Genomic DNA, 17,104 nt, shown 5'->3' with positions numbered 1-17,104 from the left:
TAGTGCTGGAGGAGAGAAGCAGCAGGGCAGAGGAAGGAGCGCAGCAGGCCTTTTTCATTGGCTCTGGGAAACACACAGCTCAGTCCCCATTGGCTGAGCAGGACACTTGTCTGTCACAAAGACCCCTTGTTAACCACTGCTCAGCCAAGACCCTCTCAAAGTGTCATTGGTCAGTGTGTCAGGTCACCGGTCATGTTCGTTAGATAATGTGTCAGGGACACTTAGTCTGAACTTAAGCCCCCTTGAATCCTCAGTTGTTGACCACGGCTGTCTAATGCCTGTTGCTGAGAGAATCTAGAAGGATCCATTTAGGATTCCATGTACTACAATAGTTGAATAATACCAGATACAGTATGTGTCATTATGTAAAATGTCAAACACTTCTTGCAGTCCAAGCGGACAGTTGAAAACCAAAACCTCCCATTTTGTTACTTAAACAAACCGAACACAGCCTTCCATGTGGTGTTCTGATTTAATGGTCCATTTTACTGTTCGTACACTCACAATGAGTGTTGTTAAAAAAACACAACTTTTCCTGACTGAAATGTGCCCTTGCCACTAGGAAGGAAATAGACCACGTTATGTCTCATAATAACATTGACTATCAAGACGAAATCCATCAAAAGTTGCACAAACACAGAGCGATGGATGGATGGATGGATGGATGGACGGACAGAAAGCAGGACGGAGAGAACTAAGACGGGATACTTGGCTGTTGATGTGTATGACGAGGAAGGAAGGGAACTCTAGGGACTAACTGCTCAGATGGGAAGAGAGATGGTTGTTTGTTTGGAAAGCATTTTTGCCAGTGACAGAGTAAATAGGAAGGAAGAGGTCTCAGTGGGACACCGCTAGAGAGTTTAGGCAGACCAATGGAATGCCCGCAGAGAAATGCAAGGCATCAGACTATGATTGCATCCCAAATGGCACCCTCTTTCTTTCATAGTGCACTAGCGCTCCATAGGGCCCTGATCAAATGTAGTGCCCTATATAGGGTTCCATTTGGGATGTAACTTAGGTCCTCTGTTGTTGACATTTGAGCACATCAAACGTGACCATTTATTCAGTATTGACGTAATATGGTGTCATTTGAGGATCACAGTTGGGATTTTTGAAACTCATTCGTGGTCCTTTGGTTAGACTCTCCATTTTATCACTTACTGTATGCTGTCAGTGTGCAGTTATTTGTTTTATGTATCTGTTTCTCTTGTGTCTGTTTTTTTGTTGTTGTGGGAGTCCATGTGTGTGTGGGAGTCCCTGTATGTGAGTTTGTGTGTGGTTGTTGTTATTTAGTGTGTATGGCAGTGTAGTCGGCTTTCCAGTACCCCAGTGTTCCGAGGGTAAAGTGAAGTGAGGCTAACGCTTGGTAGGTTGCTCTCTGGCCATGTGCCCACTGCTTCCTGGAACTCTAATCCTATTACCTGCAAGATATTTACTGCTCTAACTCAGTTGTCCTGGCCTATCTACATACATACATACATACATACACACACACACACACACACACACACACACACACACACACACACACACACACACACACACACACACACACACACACAATGTTTATTTTATTTTTCTCCCGATTTCTATCTTGTCTTATCGCTGCAACGGGCACGGGAGGCAAAGGTCGAGTCATGCGTCCTCTGAAACATGACCCTGCAAATAGCGCTTCTTAACACTTGCCCGCTTAACCCGGAAGCCAGCCGCACCAATGTGTTGGAGGAAACACCGTTTAACTGACGGCTGAGGTCAGCCTGCAGGCGCCTGGCCCGTCACAAGAAGTCGCTAGAGCGCGATGAGCCAAGTAAAGCCACACCCCGGCCAAACCCTCCGCTAACCCGGACGACGCTGGGCCAATTGTCGCCGGCCCTATGGGACTCCAGATCACGGCCGGTTGTGATACAGCTCGGGATCGAACCTGGGTCTGTAGCCTTAGACCGCTGTGCCACTCGGGAGGTAACAAGCTTTTTATAAACGGTCTTCTGTCTCTTGTTGTTAACTGTCTTTAATCCTACATGCAATCCAAAAGCATCCTTCTGTGTTGTTGATGATGCTACAGTAGACTTGTTGTTGACGGCTGTTTGACCACGCTGCCCCTGGCTCTTAGCTGTGTGTGGGAGTCATCATAGTACTCAAAGTGAAGCGGTTACCATGACAAACCGTAACCTCAGTCTTTAGCCGGAGGTGAAGAGATCTGTTGACAGAATAGACGTGGAGATGGGTTATGCGTGAGTGTATTTGTGTAGAAGCAAAGCCAAAACAGGCCCGCTCTTGTTCCGTCCTATCCTTTCTACACCTCATCATTAATATCTTTATCTGTTTTTCATTCCCTTTCTTTGCGCAACCATATACTTACTCAACACCGGCTCTCCTCTCTGTCTCCTATTCTCTCCCATCCTATCCCACCCCATCCATCCATGTTGCCATCCTTCCACCTCTCCTCCCAGTGCCATTTTGTTTGTCTGTCTGTCTGTCTGGGTAAAGAGGGAAGGAACAGTGTGACTGACGGGAGGAAGTCAGGCCAGGTCTCCCCTGATCCAAGCATGTAGTAATTTAAGACCTGTTGGATTGGCTATAAAAATAGAACCTCTGATTCACTTATTAGCTGCTTAAATCTGATGGTAATAATTAACTTAAAGGCTGCAGGTAGGCTATAATACATTTTACATTTTAGTCATTTAGCAGACGCTCTTATCCAGAGCGACTTACAGTAGTGAATGCATACATTTCATACATTTTTTTTTTTTCCTGTGCTGGCCCCCCGTGCATTGTAAGACTTGTCTTTAGCATGTATGACTGATAATAAGTTCAATCTCATAATGATCCTGAATTTACAGCCTATTATTAGCCATATGTATGCTTATAACAAGTTATATAAAACATTATATAGGCAATACCTAAAGTATTGTATTGATGGAATGTTTTTTGTCTTCAGGGCACCATTTGTAAATGAGACACTGGTCTCAATTGGGTTCCCCTGAATATATATATATATATGTATGTATGTATGTATGTATATGTATATGTATATGTATGTGTGTGTATGTATGTGTGTGTATATATGTGTGTATATATGTGTGTATATATGTGTGTATATATACACACACACACACACACACACACACACACACACACACACACACACACACATATATATATATATATGTGCATGTTGATGAAAATGTATTAAATAAATGACCAATCTGATATGCTTCCTGACTGATCCAACAGTTAACCAGTGCCCATATCAACTAGAAATATTGCTAGTTGATGATGGGCACTGGAGACGCCATTGCCTCTAGGTGTGTGTCTAGGCTAGTAGACATTCATTTATGATTAGGCCTAAGGAGGGCTGTCCCCTATTACATTTTTTTTATATAATAATCTTGGTTGACCAAGAGTCTTTCGACCAATCGACTGGTTGAAATTCTTAAACGTGTATTTTTCCATATACTGTAGACACACCCTGTGTTTTAATAAAATCAACTAATATGTAAGCTACTGAGCTTGGCTGATGCTTTAAGCACACTGATTTAAATAATTAAGACATACACATTACTCAAGAGGGAGCCAGAGATCAAGATATCCTAACCGGAAGAACAAAAACATGTCCCAAACCACCACCACCCACTGCTGCTGGCCTTCACAGATTTTGCCATTACACTCCCGAAGTTGTCGGTAATAGACTACACCAGGGGTCAGCAAACTTTTCCATTTGGAGTGCCAATTTCTTACCCTTTCTACCAATCTACATGTCAGTTATGATTTTCATATGCACATTTTCATGGAACAGTTTTAATTGATTTTATAATAAATTTGTCATATCTCAAAATATAAATTATACAAATCTAAAAGTAACTTATATTGCCATTGCCAACTAGCCTACATAAAGCCAACAAATAAAAAAAATTGCGGCCTGCAGGTAGAAAATAAATAACATTGGCTATGCATGGCCTGTTTGCAAGGAACTTGAAAAGTTGTATTAACTTGGTCCAGCCCAAATGCTAACAAACTGGCAACATTGTATAAAATATTCTGGACCCTCCAAGTTTCCTGCGCAAGGGATAAGAAGTAATCAGGTAGGCCTATTTTTATGATGTTTCCACCTGATCAGAGCATTACATTTTTTTCACCTTTCAACCCGTGGATATCGAAGGGGAGAGAGCTGGAAAGATTTGTTCAAATAGGCTACATTGAGGAACTGTTGTCATTCTTAGTGGATGTAAAAACACACTTTTGTTTACTTGCTGTTTTAATGTGAAGAGAAATTTATTTGAGAAGCTCCACAACTCATTAGTGGTGGTGAGTTAAGACAATCAGAAATACTATCAGATCCCTAAATGGGCGCATATATTTGCGCGCAGGCCAGGTTGCCTAGGCCTAATTCAATGCATAATCAGGTGCACGTCTTTACTCAACATTAACAAGAGCGCTCCAAATAAAACACCATGAATAAATTGACAACTCGTAAATGGAATGAAATAAGTGTAAGCCTACTGTAGGTTGTGTGCTCTGCAAACAACGTGTCCACTCCGACAATGAGAAATGTAAAATACTGTTATAATAATATATTGAATGCATTAACAGAAATGATGTGAATTAAAGGTAAATGTACTACTGGTAATACTGGTGTGCCATCCCCATGGCCTCCGCAATGGAATAGTCCACTGAGACCGGCATCAATCAAAGACGTGCCATACATTTGAATTGTTTTTGCAACTGCTAGACTAAAAAAATTCTCGGTTGACCAACAGCCTTGACCAAACAATCGACCAGTCGACTAAATGGGGTCGGCCCTAGTCCTAAGTAAGTTGATTAGGCTGTTGATTTGTTAAACGCCTGCCTCTTGAATGGGTAAATCCATTTGAAATAAGTCACTTTTTGACAGCACCCCTTTTTGATTTGAATGAAACCTTCCATACTTTGTGCTCAGAAAGTGACTTTTTGGAGCTGAATGCCAAAACATTCAAGAGATGAAGGTGCTCAAAGTTTCCCCATTTTGCATACCCCACCATACCATGAGACATCCATGTCTTCCTCACTGAAAAAGATAAATGGTTGAGATTGATACCATTTTAAAATCTTACAAACAGGGTTTTACAAATATTGTATAATTCTTTAGAAAAACTAATTGTAATCAAAATTGTCCTTTTGTTAACATCAATGATCTAAAATCGCTTAAACTTTTTTTCATATTCACAAATGCTGTAGCTTAGACCTTATTTTACATCATCTAAGGTTGTTGTGTTGTGTCCCCCATCGGTTGAGATACAACATGCTCTTGAAAACAGTGTGGTTGTCATGTTTTGGACTAGTCTCAGGTTGCCATACCTCCAAAATCACACATCGTTGTCACAATCCTGCAATAAGGAGGGGAAGGGGTTCTGTCTATGTGTCTGTTTCTGTGTTGTATTCTCAAATGAACATTTCCTTTTTATCTAGTTGTAAGATCTCCAATCTGTTTTATTTGATTGTCACTCTTAGTATACAGTGCATTCGGAAAGTATTCAGACCCCTTGACCAACCGGCTCGATTCGGTCTTATGTAGCAAAATATGAAACTGTTTTTTTTATTTTTTATATTGGTTAAAAGTACAGACTCAGAGCTAGAAAATTATATGTACACTACAGTTGAGGAACAATGGGAAAGAAATTCTGCTTTGTGAAATTGGTAAACTTGTAACCTCACTTTTGTGAAAATGGCCCTTGTTTTGGTACCTACTGGAGAGCTCTTCTTTGTCTACACCCATTCAGCATCTTTCACACCCTTTTAAGCTTTAGCCCCACCCATCTCTTTAAGGATTCACATGTGAGGCTATGTACTAAACAACCAAAGATTAAGACTAAAGGCTGGTTTAATCTACACGTGTGTTTGTAAATTTAATCTGGAGTGCCAGAGTGTGCACTGGATGTTCGTAAACTCTGTTGTCAGATTGGCCGTTCGCTCTGTCCGAAAGGTAGGGTTGATCCGAGCGTTCTGACCTAACTGCTTGGGTGCTTGACTACTGCTGTCTGGCTAACGTTGGCTAGCTTGCTATCTACTTCCAGACACAAATGAGAGAACAGCTCACTCTGACCATTTTACTCACACTAGCAGAGCTGGTTAGGCTGTTTTTATGTTATCCAGAACGTTGGTGACTTCAACTGTGCTGCTGGCAACAATTTAATTATGCTTTTTTTGCCAAAGCTCACTGACACCGGCCATATTCAACGGGTGTTGAGCTGGGTAAATTCATCAGTTATTCTGCACACTAAGACGAGAGTGCTCTGAAATCTGAGTAGATAGCCAGAGTGAATTTACCTGCTACGTCTATCGACAGTTGTCACAGTGACCATCATAAACTTTCTATTGAAATGGTTACTTGCATAGTGTAGTCTTTTGTTTAGACATGTAGCTAGCTGGCTAAACAATAAAGCATAATCCCAACTCATAACGTTACTACCCTGCATGAATCTGCAGGTAGCTAACCAACCAGGTGCAATGTTAGCTAGCTAACATTAGGCTATAACTAGCAATGCAAATGGCCTTGAGATACGAATAATATTACAACACAGTAACATTAGCTAGCTAGCTAACAGTACACTTTAACTGGAAATGAAAATGACTTACTGGCATGGTTGCCCTTAGTTTGAAAATCTATCCGAAGACAGATTTTTTTTATACAACAGCCTTCTCTTTTCGACTCCCTCCAAGTATTTGCAATCAAACACCTGAATTTTCTCCTTCACCTTAGCTGTCATACTCTGCTTCCACCGGGCATTCCACTGATGTCAAAACTCGGTCCTCCAGAAAGTGGAGAGCATTATCAACACTTTTGCAGTTCTTCGCGATATCTTTTTATTTATTTTTAAAGCCACGTTTGAAATGATTACCTACAAGTACTGAGCTGCTCATCTTATAGACAGAAGTGCGCTACATGGCAGACCAATCTGAACTCCTCTCTCGGCATGTCCAGTCCATCCATTATTTCAGCCAATCATGGCTAGCAGGAAGGTTCCTGCCTTTTCCATTGGCTAAACCAACTAGGCTCGTAATTTAACAATTGTTTTCATATTAACAGATGGCATACAAGTTTGTTATTAAGGCACATGAAAGTTCACATGTTGCATAAGGCATTTCTGTCAAACAACACATTTTGATTAAAATACATGTTTACGATCAAATGCCTCCCCTGTGAAGTAGGCGCGACATACACCCAGTTTCCTGAAACAAGTCACAGAGGCTTTTAGATGATTGATGGTAAAGCTGCAATATGTAACTTTTTGGGCGAACCTGATCAAATTCACATAGAAATGTGAGTTATATCTGGCCGTCTCATTCAAGGCAAGTCTAAGAAGCAGTAGACATGTTCTATGTGTGCGATTTCTATGCTTCAAACACCAGCTTCAAACAGCTGAAAATACAATATTTTTGGTTATTGACAATATATTTCACAGCGGTTTAGTTGGTACAAGCATTCTCTACACTACGCATTGCTTGTTTTGTCACACAAATTGAAATTAGGGGAACTATTAGAATTCTAGCAACCAGGAAATGGCTGAGCGATTTCTGCATATTGCACCTTTTTTTTTAAAGGTTTAAAAATGTAATATTTGTTATAAAAAAAAATATATCAATAAATAATAGAATTGTTAACTTTAAGCTTTTAAATTGTATCATACTCATCCGTTTTTATCTTTTCTGGTGAGACATGGATTTCCTATGGTGGGTTATGCAAAATGTAACTTTGAGCACCTTTTATTACCTTATTGGCATTAACGTCCAAAAAGTCCGTTTCTGACCACTTCTTCCTTGGGTAAACATATCTTGAACGTTTTGTTGAAATCAAAAGGGAAGCTGTCAAAAAGTGATTTAATTCAAATGGATTTGCCCTAAACGTATGTCAGAGCATGCAGTCGCTGTATTTGAAGCTTGTTTGTTTTCACATTTAATTATGTAGGGCTCATCCGTTTACTCTGCTCTCATTTCCAGCAGGCTGCAAAACGCGTCCATTCATCACCAGCCACCGCGCGATGTGCATCAGCGCGCACCAACTTCCCAGCGCACCCACAAGGCCATGCAATTTAGCAAATACCAGGGAATTCAGGCGGATGTTTTATTTCTAGAGTAGGGTTGGTTCAAATATAGTTTATTTGTTTGAAATGTCAAACATCGACTATTTAGATTTTTCTATTTGCATATTTCGCATGGTATTGAGGTGAAATGTTGTCACAGTGCCTTGTTTTTAAATACGGATTTTGATTTGGATATATTATAGTGTGTGTCATATTTTCCCAACATAACCTACCACAGGTTGATCATTTTTAGACACATTCTAGGCAATGACGGGTCCAGAAACTCACAACTGCCACACCAAGTCTCCAAATGGCAAACAGGCGATGATGAAATCTTGAAATGTATTTGATTGAGCGATAGAAATTTGGCGAGAGACTTTAGGGATTTACGGTACTGTCGTGACAGTAGTTTAGCTGTGGACTAATGAGCGGTAAGAAAACAATGCAAGCCTACCTTTAACACAGATACGATTTGAGTAATTTGGTATTGCTCGGGAAAAGTGACTGACTGTTTCATGTGTCACTATTTCGAAAACTGCACATGCAGTCTCTTTTATAATGGACGGATATAGGCACAGTCAGCAACGGATTTGACATACACACGTACCTTATTTTCAAACCGTGCCCACGCTCCAGCCGCCTTTGCCGGTGTGCGCACACAGCACACCCGCCTCCTCAGCCGCCTCTCCGGTTAGTCCTCCCCGGCAGTCAGTCTTTACCCGTCCGGTGCTGAAGAGCGAGTCGGAGGGGCTACGGATGACAGCGCAGAGATGAGGTCGGGCAGATGACCGCCACATTCTCCGCTGGTCCTGCGCAAGCCAGGGTTATCCGTTTTTTGGGGGAACGGACCACAATAATACAAAAACATAAACTGTAGTAGCCTAGGCTACAACCTTTTCTGAAGATGAATGGATATTCTGTCAATGGATTTATTATATCTTGAGGAATCAAAGAGTTCTGGGTGTGCGGGCTGTTTGGGACGTTACTTGTAACCTGGTATTGCATAAGTGTGTTGTTGTTTGGAGATTTGGAGAGTCTTCGTCCTTGAACTACCATGGCCAGCGTGAATAAGAATCTGCGGGTAAGTATAGTGGCTTTATGTTAACCTAAGTAGTTAGGCAACATAACCATATATGGTTATAATTTCATAGGCGTTTCTAGAGGAAAGGTTGCAATGCTTTGATTTAGAATACTTGATAGAGGCTACACCGTTGTCTGTCCTTCTGCCATAAAATCAATGACAACAGTCCGTCATTACATAAATACAAGTGGCAAGTGCAATTGTTGTAGCTCATTGTACAGCAGTGAAAGCCCATTAAGTCATGTTATGGAGAAACTCCATGGCGACAAGAACGTGCGTCTCTCATACTGCAAGGAGACGCATTCAGAGCATGCACCACCATGCCCTATTGACGGTTGTTCTCGGCGGTGACGTTAATAGCAGAGTAGATAATTTTCTATGAACGATATATACACACACACACACAGTGTCTGGCTGTGGCATAGCGCTCATGTGGTTGGGTCACCAGGTATATGGGTTGTAATTGGGATACTCTGGTGTTCAGTGGGACATTGTCTGACATTCTTTCAAGTGGAACAATGCAGCTACTATGCTTTTTAACTACATTTCAGTCATCAATGCATTTCCGGACTGTGGAGAGCTCTAGATGCCTTGAGCTTCCGGAAAAGGCAAAGGCTTATAGCTGTGGCAGAATCTCTCACTATCTCTCATTGACCACACTGTGATAAAGGACATGCTCATCTGTATTTTGGACCTGTCTAGTCATATCTCAATGTGGACTTGTGGTGTTCGATGATCTGCTAGGTTGTCTGGGCTCCAGTCACATGCCAGCATCACCAGAGAGCTACAGCAGCATATAACTGTCTAGGGTTGCTGAAACCACATCTGATGCCTGATTAGCCAAATACCCCATTACAGATCATTTTGGGATTGCACCTTTTCCTCAATGACAGACTCCTTCCTGCAGTGTGTGTGTGTGTGACATAAGCACATTTCTTTGTGTACGCTTGCGTGTGTGTGTGTGTGTGTGTGTGTGTGGCCCTATACGGATGCCTTGTACTTTAATATGGAAAGGTCACTTGCGTTCTGATACACAGAGACTGCGATAGCTAGAATGACAAGATGGAAAAGAGCAGACTCACTATCGCTCTACATCTCCATTCCCTGTTCTTGGGAGGCGATCATCTCTCACAGAAAATAGCACTGTTCCCTGAGATGCATCCCAATCTTGACTCCCATGGCACATCTTCCTTAGGACAGAAAGCACTATCTTGTAGAAGTGGACAATCATTCTGGTTGTGTTTTTTCCTGGGCTGCAGAGTGCCATACAGGCAGTGTGATGGATGTGTGAGGACCTGCAGGGGGATAGATTGATGTGTATGTAGATAATGACTCCACCAGCCAGTGGTATACTGTAGACAGACGGGTAATGCAGTGTCGGCATGCATCTCTGCTAGCAGACATGATTTGTGTTACACAGATCTGTGTCTGTTTTGAAACGTGTGTGTGTGTGTGTGTGTGTGTTTTTACCACAATCCACACGTTACGCTGCTTTCCTTTCTCCTGCCAGACCGTTATTAGATTGTGTGTTAATGAAGATTGTGTGTTGTTTTGAGTAGTGGTGAGAACACCACACACACACTGGTGGAGACTGAATTAGGTCAGCACACACACGAACATCATACCAAAGTCGTCATTTGTGTCCCTGACCCAGCAAGCACACTGGGTCTATTAAGGTGCAGAGATATGATGGGAATCTGGCGAGGTTTAATAGTGCAGGCCTTCAGCGCTATGCCTCCCTGATATTAAAAGCCCGGCCACACTGAATCAATACTAATATTATCACAGACTGTTCTTCACACACACACACACACACACACACACACACACACACACACAGCACTGACCATACATATATGCTCATACACTTTAAGAGGGAGAAAGACTTTTACACAGTACATAGGAGGTATTCAAGTAAGAGATTGGGCTGTGTGTGTGTGTGTGCACGCACATGGGTGATTCTGAAGGAGAGAGACCCAGAGGGAGCCTCCAAGCCAGCCTCGCCGCCTGCTCCAATGCGGAGAATGTGAATCAGCCATGGTGCACACATTCCGTTAGGCATCCGAGCCAGCGGTCATCTACTGTTACAACAGGCGGCAGTAGGACATTACCTAATTTCTGCCTGCGTAGACCTTTTATACCTCCAGCGCGCATGACGGTCACAAGGTGTTGTAGTAATTTGCAGATGTGGGTGGGCATCTATTTTTAATAAGTCCATTTTGAATATACACCATCAAAAATAAATCCATTATTAATTAGTTTAGGCAGGTCCTGAGAAATATTAAGACTAATAAAATGTATTTTCAAAATAATCGAATAGTATATTTTGAGTTTAACCTCTTTTAATTAGGCCTATGTTACTGGTCTGTGCAGCCATGGCTGCGCCATCCAAATGAAATCAATAGTTTATTTTGTTCATTAAACAGACAAGACACACCTACCCGATCACAGTCAACATACAGCCTCTAGTAAGAATATAATATATACACACAGTACCAGTGAAAAGTTTGGACACACCTACTCATTCAAGGGTTTTTCTTTACTCTTACTATTTTCTACATAGAAGAATAATAGTGACGACATCAACTATGAAATAACACATAGGGAATCATGTAGTAACCAAAAAAGTGTTAAACAAATAAAAATGTTTTATATTTGAGATTCTTGAAAGTAGCCACCCTTTGCCTTAATGACAGCTTTCACACTCTTGGTATTCTCTCAACCAGCTTCACCTGGAATGCTTTTCCAACAGTCTTGAAGGAGTTCCCACATATGCTGAGCACTTGTTGGCTGCCTTTCCTTCACTCTGCGGTCCAACTCATCCCAAACCATCTCAATTGAGTTGATGTCGGGTTATTGTGGAGGCCTGGCCATCAATCGTCGTCTTGGTCAAATAGCCCTTATACAGCCTGGCGGTGTGTTGGGTCATTGTCCTTTTTGAAAAACAAATGATATTCCCACTTAGCGCAAACCAGATGGGATGGCGTATCGCTGCAGAATGCTGTGGTAGCCATGCTGGTTAAGTGTGCCTTGAATTCTAAATAAATCACTGACAGTGTCACCAGCAAAGCACTCCTACACCATCACACCTCCTCCATGCTTCGCGGTGGGAACTACACATGCGGAGACCATCAGTTCACCTACTCTGCGTCACAGAGACACTGCGGTTGGAACCAAAAATCTCAAATTTGGACTAAAGGACAGATTTCCACCGGTCTAATGTCCATTGCTCGTGTTTCTAGGCCCAAGCAAGTCTCTTCTTATTGGTGTCCTTTAGTAGTGGTTTCTTTGCAGCAATTTTATCATGAAGGCCTGATTTCACGCAGTCTCCTCTGAACAGTTGATGTTGATGTGTCTGTTACTTGAATTTTGTGAAGCATTTATTTGGGCTGCAATTTCTGAGGCTGGTAACTCTAATGAACTTATCTTATACCTGCAGCAGAGGTAACTCTGGGTCTTCCTTTCCTGTGGCGGTCCTCATGAGAGCCAGTTTCATCATAGCGCTTGATGGTTTTTGCGACTGCACTTGAAGAAACTTCATGTCTTAAAGTAATGATGGACTGTCGTTTTCTCTTTGCTTATTTGAGCTGTTCTTGCCATAATATGGATTTGTTCTTTTACCAAAAAGGGCTACCTTCTGTATACCACCCCTTCCTTGTCACAACACAACTCATTGGCTCAAACGCATTAACCTGTTGGGGCTAGGGGGCAGTATTTTCACGGCTGGATAAAAAACGTACCCGATTTAATCTGGTTACTACTCCTGCCCAGAAACTAGAATATGCATATAATTAGTAGATTTGGATAGAAAACACTCCAACGTTTCTAAAACTGTTTGAATGGTGTCTGTGAGTATAACAGAACTCATATGGCAGGCCAAAACCTGAGAAGATTCCATACAGGAAGTCTGTCTGACAATTTGTTTTCTTTCTGTGGCATCTCTATTGAAAATACAGCATCTCTGCTGTAACGTGACATTTTCTAAGGCTTCCATTGGCTCTCAGAAGGTGCCAGAAAGTGGAATGACGTCTCTCCAGTCTCTGGGCGAAAAACAGCAGGAGATTTTGTGTGGTCAGGCTGAGAACAGTGACACTGGAGATGCGCGTTCATGTGAATTCTCCATGTTTTTCTTTCTCTCTTTGAATGAATACAACGTCGCCCGGTTGGAATATTAGCGCTATTTTACGAGAAATTGCATAAAAAATTGATTTTAAACAGAGTTTGACATGCTTCGAAGTACGGTAATGGAATATTTTGATTTTTTTTGTCACGAAAGCGCTCGCGCGTCACCCTTTGGATTGTGACCTGAACGCACGAACAAAACGGAGGTATTTGGATATAACAATGGATTATTTGGAACCAAAACAACATTTGTTGTTGAAGTAAAATGTAAGTAGAAGTCCTGGGAGTGCATTCTGACGAAGAAGAAGCAAAGGTAATCCAATTTTTCTTATAGTAAATCTGAGTTTGGTGAGGGCCAAACTTGGTGGGTGTCAAAATAGCTAGCCGTGATGGCCGAGCTATGTACTCAGAATATTGCAAAATGTGCTTTCGCCGAAAAGCTATTTTAAAATCTGACACCGCGATTGCATAAAGGAGTTCTGTATCTATAATTCTTTATATGATTGTTATGTATTCTGTGAACGTTAATCGTGAGTAATTTAGTAAATTCACCGGAAGTTTGCGGTGGGTATGCTAGTTCTGAACATCACATGCTAAAGTAAAAAGCTGTTTTTTGATATAAATATGAACTTGATTGAACAAAACATGCATGTATTGTATAACATAATGTCCCAGGAGTGTCATCTGATGAAGATCACCAAAGGTTAGTGCTGCATTTTAGCTGTGGTTTTGGTTTTTGTGACATATATGCTTGCTTTGAAAATGGCTGTGTGATTATTTTTGGCAGGGTGCTCCTGACATAATCTAATGTTTTGCTTTCGCTGTAAAGCCTTTTTGAAATCGGACAATGTGGTTAGATTAACGAGAGTCTTGTCTTTAAAATGGTGTAAAATAGTCATATGTTTGAGAAATTGAAGTTATAGCATTTGAGGTATTTGTATTTCGTGCCACGCGATTCCACTGGCTGTTGACTAGGGTGCCCAGGGAGGTTAAGGAAAGAAATTCGACAAATTAACTTAAAACCTCTTACATCTAGACGTTCCGCTAGCGGAACACCTGCTCCAATATCCAATGATAGGCGTGGCGCGAATGACAAATTCCTCAAAAATACAAAAACGTCAGTTTTTCAAACATATGACTATTTCACAGCATTTTAAAGACAAGACTCTCCTTTATCTAACCACACTGTCCGATTTCAAAAAGGCTTTACAGCGAAAGCAAAACATTAGATTATGTCAGCAGAGTACCAAGCCAGAAATAATCAGACACCCATTTTTCAAGCTAGCATATAATGTCACAAAAAACAAAACCACAGCTAAATGCAGCACTAACCTTTTGATGATCTTCATCAGATGACAACCCTAGGACATTGTTATACAATGCATGCATGTTTTGTTCAATCAAGTTCATATTTATATCAAAAAACAGCTTTTTACATTAGCATGTGACGTTCAGAACTAGCATACCCCCCGCAAACATCCGGTGAATTTACTAAATTACTCACGATAAACGTTCACAAAAAACATAACAATTATTTTAAGAATTATAAAGAAGTAAAGAAGGGTCGTGCGCATGGCGCAATTCGTGACAAAAAAATTCTAAATATTCCATTACCGTACTTCGAAGCATGTCAACCGCTGTTTAAAATCAATTTTTATGCCATTTTTCTCGTAGAAAAGCGATAATATTCCGACCGGTTATCTCCTTTTCGGCAAACAGAGGAAAAAATCACAAAGACTGGGGCAGTCAGGTCACGCGCATAAGCCCATAGTCCCTTGATCGGCCACTTGAGAAAGGCGATAATGTGTTTCAGCCTGGGGCTGGGATGACGACATTCAGGTTTTTCCCGGGCTCTGAGCGCCTATGGACGACGTAGGAAGTGTCACGTTAGAGCAGAGATCCTTAGTAAAAGATAGAGATGGCAAAGAAGTTCCAGAAATGGTCAGACAGGCCACTTCCTGTAAAGGAATCTCTCAGGTTTTGACCTGCCATTTGAGTTCTGTTATACTCACAGACACCATTCAAACAGTTTTAGAAACTTTAGGGTGTTTTCTATCCATATATAATAAGTATATGCATATTCTAGTTACTGGGTAGGATTAGTAACCAGATTAAATAGGGTACGTTTTTTATCCAGACGTGAAAATACTGCCCCCTAGCCATAAGAGGTTAACAAGGCACACCTGTTAATTGAAATGCATTCCAGTTGACTACCTCATGAAGCTGGTTGAAAAAATGCAAAGCTGTCAAGGCAAAGGGTGGCTACTTTGAACAATCTCATATATATTTTGATTTGTTTAACACTTTTTTGGTTACTACATGATTCCATATGCGTTATTTCATAGTTTGATGTCTTCACTTAATATTCTACAATGTAGAAAATAGTAAACGTAAAGAAAAACCCTTGAATGAGTAGTTGTGTCCAAACTTGACTGTTACTGTATAATGGATTTATTGTGATGGTGTATATTGGTTTTTAAATTTAAATGGATATTTTAACGGCGCACATCAGCAGCAGCTTGTATGCGGTTTGTATGCATTGAGACCTGGAGATGCTAAATGTGTTTGTTAATTAACTGTAGATTACCGTGAGACCGGCAGTCTTTTGCGTGACAATAACCGGCTGAGAAAATGTCATGACCACCACAGCCCTAGGCAGAACTTTACTGAAATTATTACTAGGACATTTGGCAGCAATAAAAGTTTTGACTTTGATACCAGCAATACCTTTCAGGTATAAAAAGAAGGCGTGAAAAAGTTGGATGTATGGTTAAGTTGGCGGAAAAGGGGATAAGGCAGACAGACTCACGTGACCCAATTTATTTTCTCTATCTTAACGCACGCACACACACGTAAACAAAAATATACGCAGACACTGACAGATCGACAAATGGAATACAAATGTGTTTGTATGCATGCTTTCCTTCAAGTTTGCATGTGCATTTTCTGCAAGGATGTGAAATGCGTAATTGAGAGATGATTTGGAAAAAGAGGACAAAAGAGAAGACTGATTGGTTTGCAAGTGCAGACACACACACACACACGAGCGGACACACACTTAAGAGTGTGGGCCATTAGTAACTAGAGGTTCCTGAGTGCCCTGAAGTGGCACAGAGTAATAGAGACTTGGAGCTCATTTTGCAACTATATACTTTGGCAATATTTTACCTAAAACACTGATGTGAATGTTGACCTATTATAACTGTATCCATCACTAATATCTTACATATTTTCTTTTTTTGTTACTGTAAGTAGTGTTAACTAGCGCTAGTCTGCTGTACATGCCCCAACACTCCAGTATTTTTCATCTTAGCGTTTGTTCTGCATCTTTTTAAAGGTGCGCTCTGCAGAAATCACTCAGCCATTTACTGGTTGCTTAAATTCTAATAGTTTGCCTAATATCAGTTTCTGACATAACAAGGAAGTATAATGTAGAGAATCATTGTACCATCTAAACTGCTGTGAAATATTTTTCCCATAACGTAAACAACAATGTTGTATTTTCAGCTGTTTGATGCTGGTCAAAAAAAAGAAGTAAAAGACGCAAAAACTAAACTTAAGAACGGAAAGCATAGAAATGGCGCTCATAGAACAGATGTACCGCTTCTTAGACTTGTGTTCAGTGAGAATGACATACAGTGGTTGCTTAACTAAAAGTTTTGAGATTATGCTGCGGGACTTAGAGGTAATTTGTGGTTTAGTACGGTACCCTGTGTCACTGCTTCATAGCTTCAGACCACCGCAAAGTGGGAGTTAGAGCACTGATTATGCTTTTGGGTCCCAAGGGTCCCATATAGATTGCAAAATAGTTGGGAAGAGATTTTCGATGGCACGTGGTTTATGT

The 17,104-nt window shown here is 41.0% G+C and overlaps 1 protein-coding gene across 3 annotated transcripts in view; it reads left to right on the top strand.

Moving 5' to 3' along the window:
- Nucleotides 1-17,104, top strand: part of LOC106580158 (rhotekin) — a 92,426-nt gene that overhangs the window by 23,389 nt on the left and 51,933 nt on the right. Inside the window, exon 1 of one of the 3 annotated variants that reach the window (XM_014160905.3) lies at nt 8,030-9,138. The exons of the other annotated variants lie outside the window; for them this stretch is intronic. Coding sequence (XP_014016380.1) covers nt 9,112-9,138 — 27 coding nt within the window. The 5' untranslated portion in view covers nt 8,030-9,111. Of the gene's footprint in view, nt 1-8,029; nt 9,139-17,104 lie in introns of those variants that run through there. 3 annotated transcript variants of the gene reach the window in all.

This window comes from Salmo salar, chromosome 20 (assembly GCF_965601325.2).
Source record: "Salmo salar chromosome 20, fSalSal1, whole genome shotgun sequence".
NCBI classification, from domain to species: domain Eukaryota; kingdom Metazoa; phylum Chordata; class Actinopteri; order Salmoniformes; family Salmonidae; genus Salmo; species Salmo salar.
Note: the sequence above shows the minus strand (reverse complement) of the source record. Positions and strands in the feature narration are given on the sequence as shown.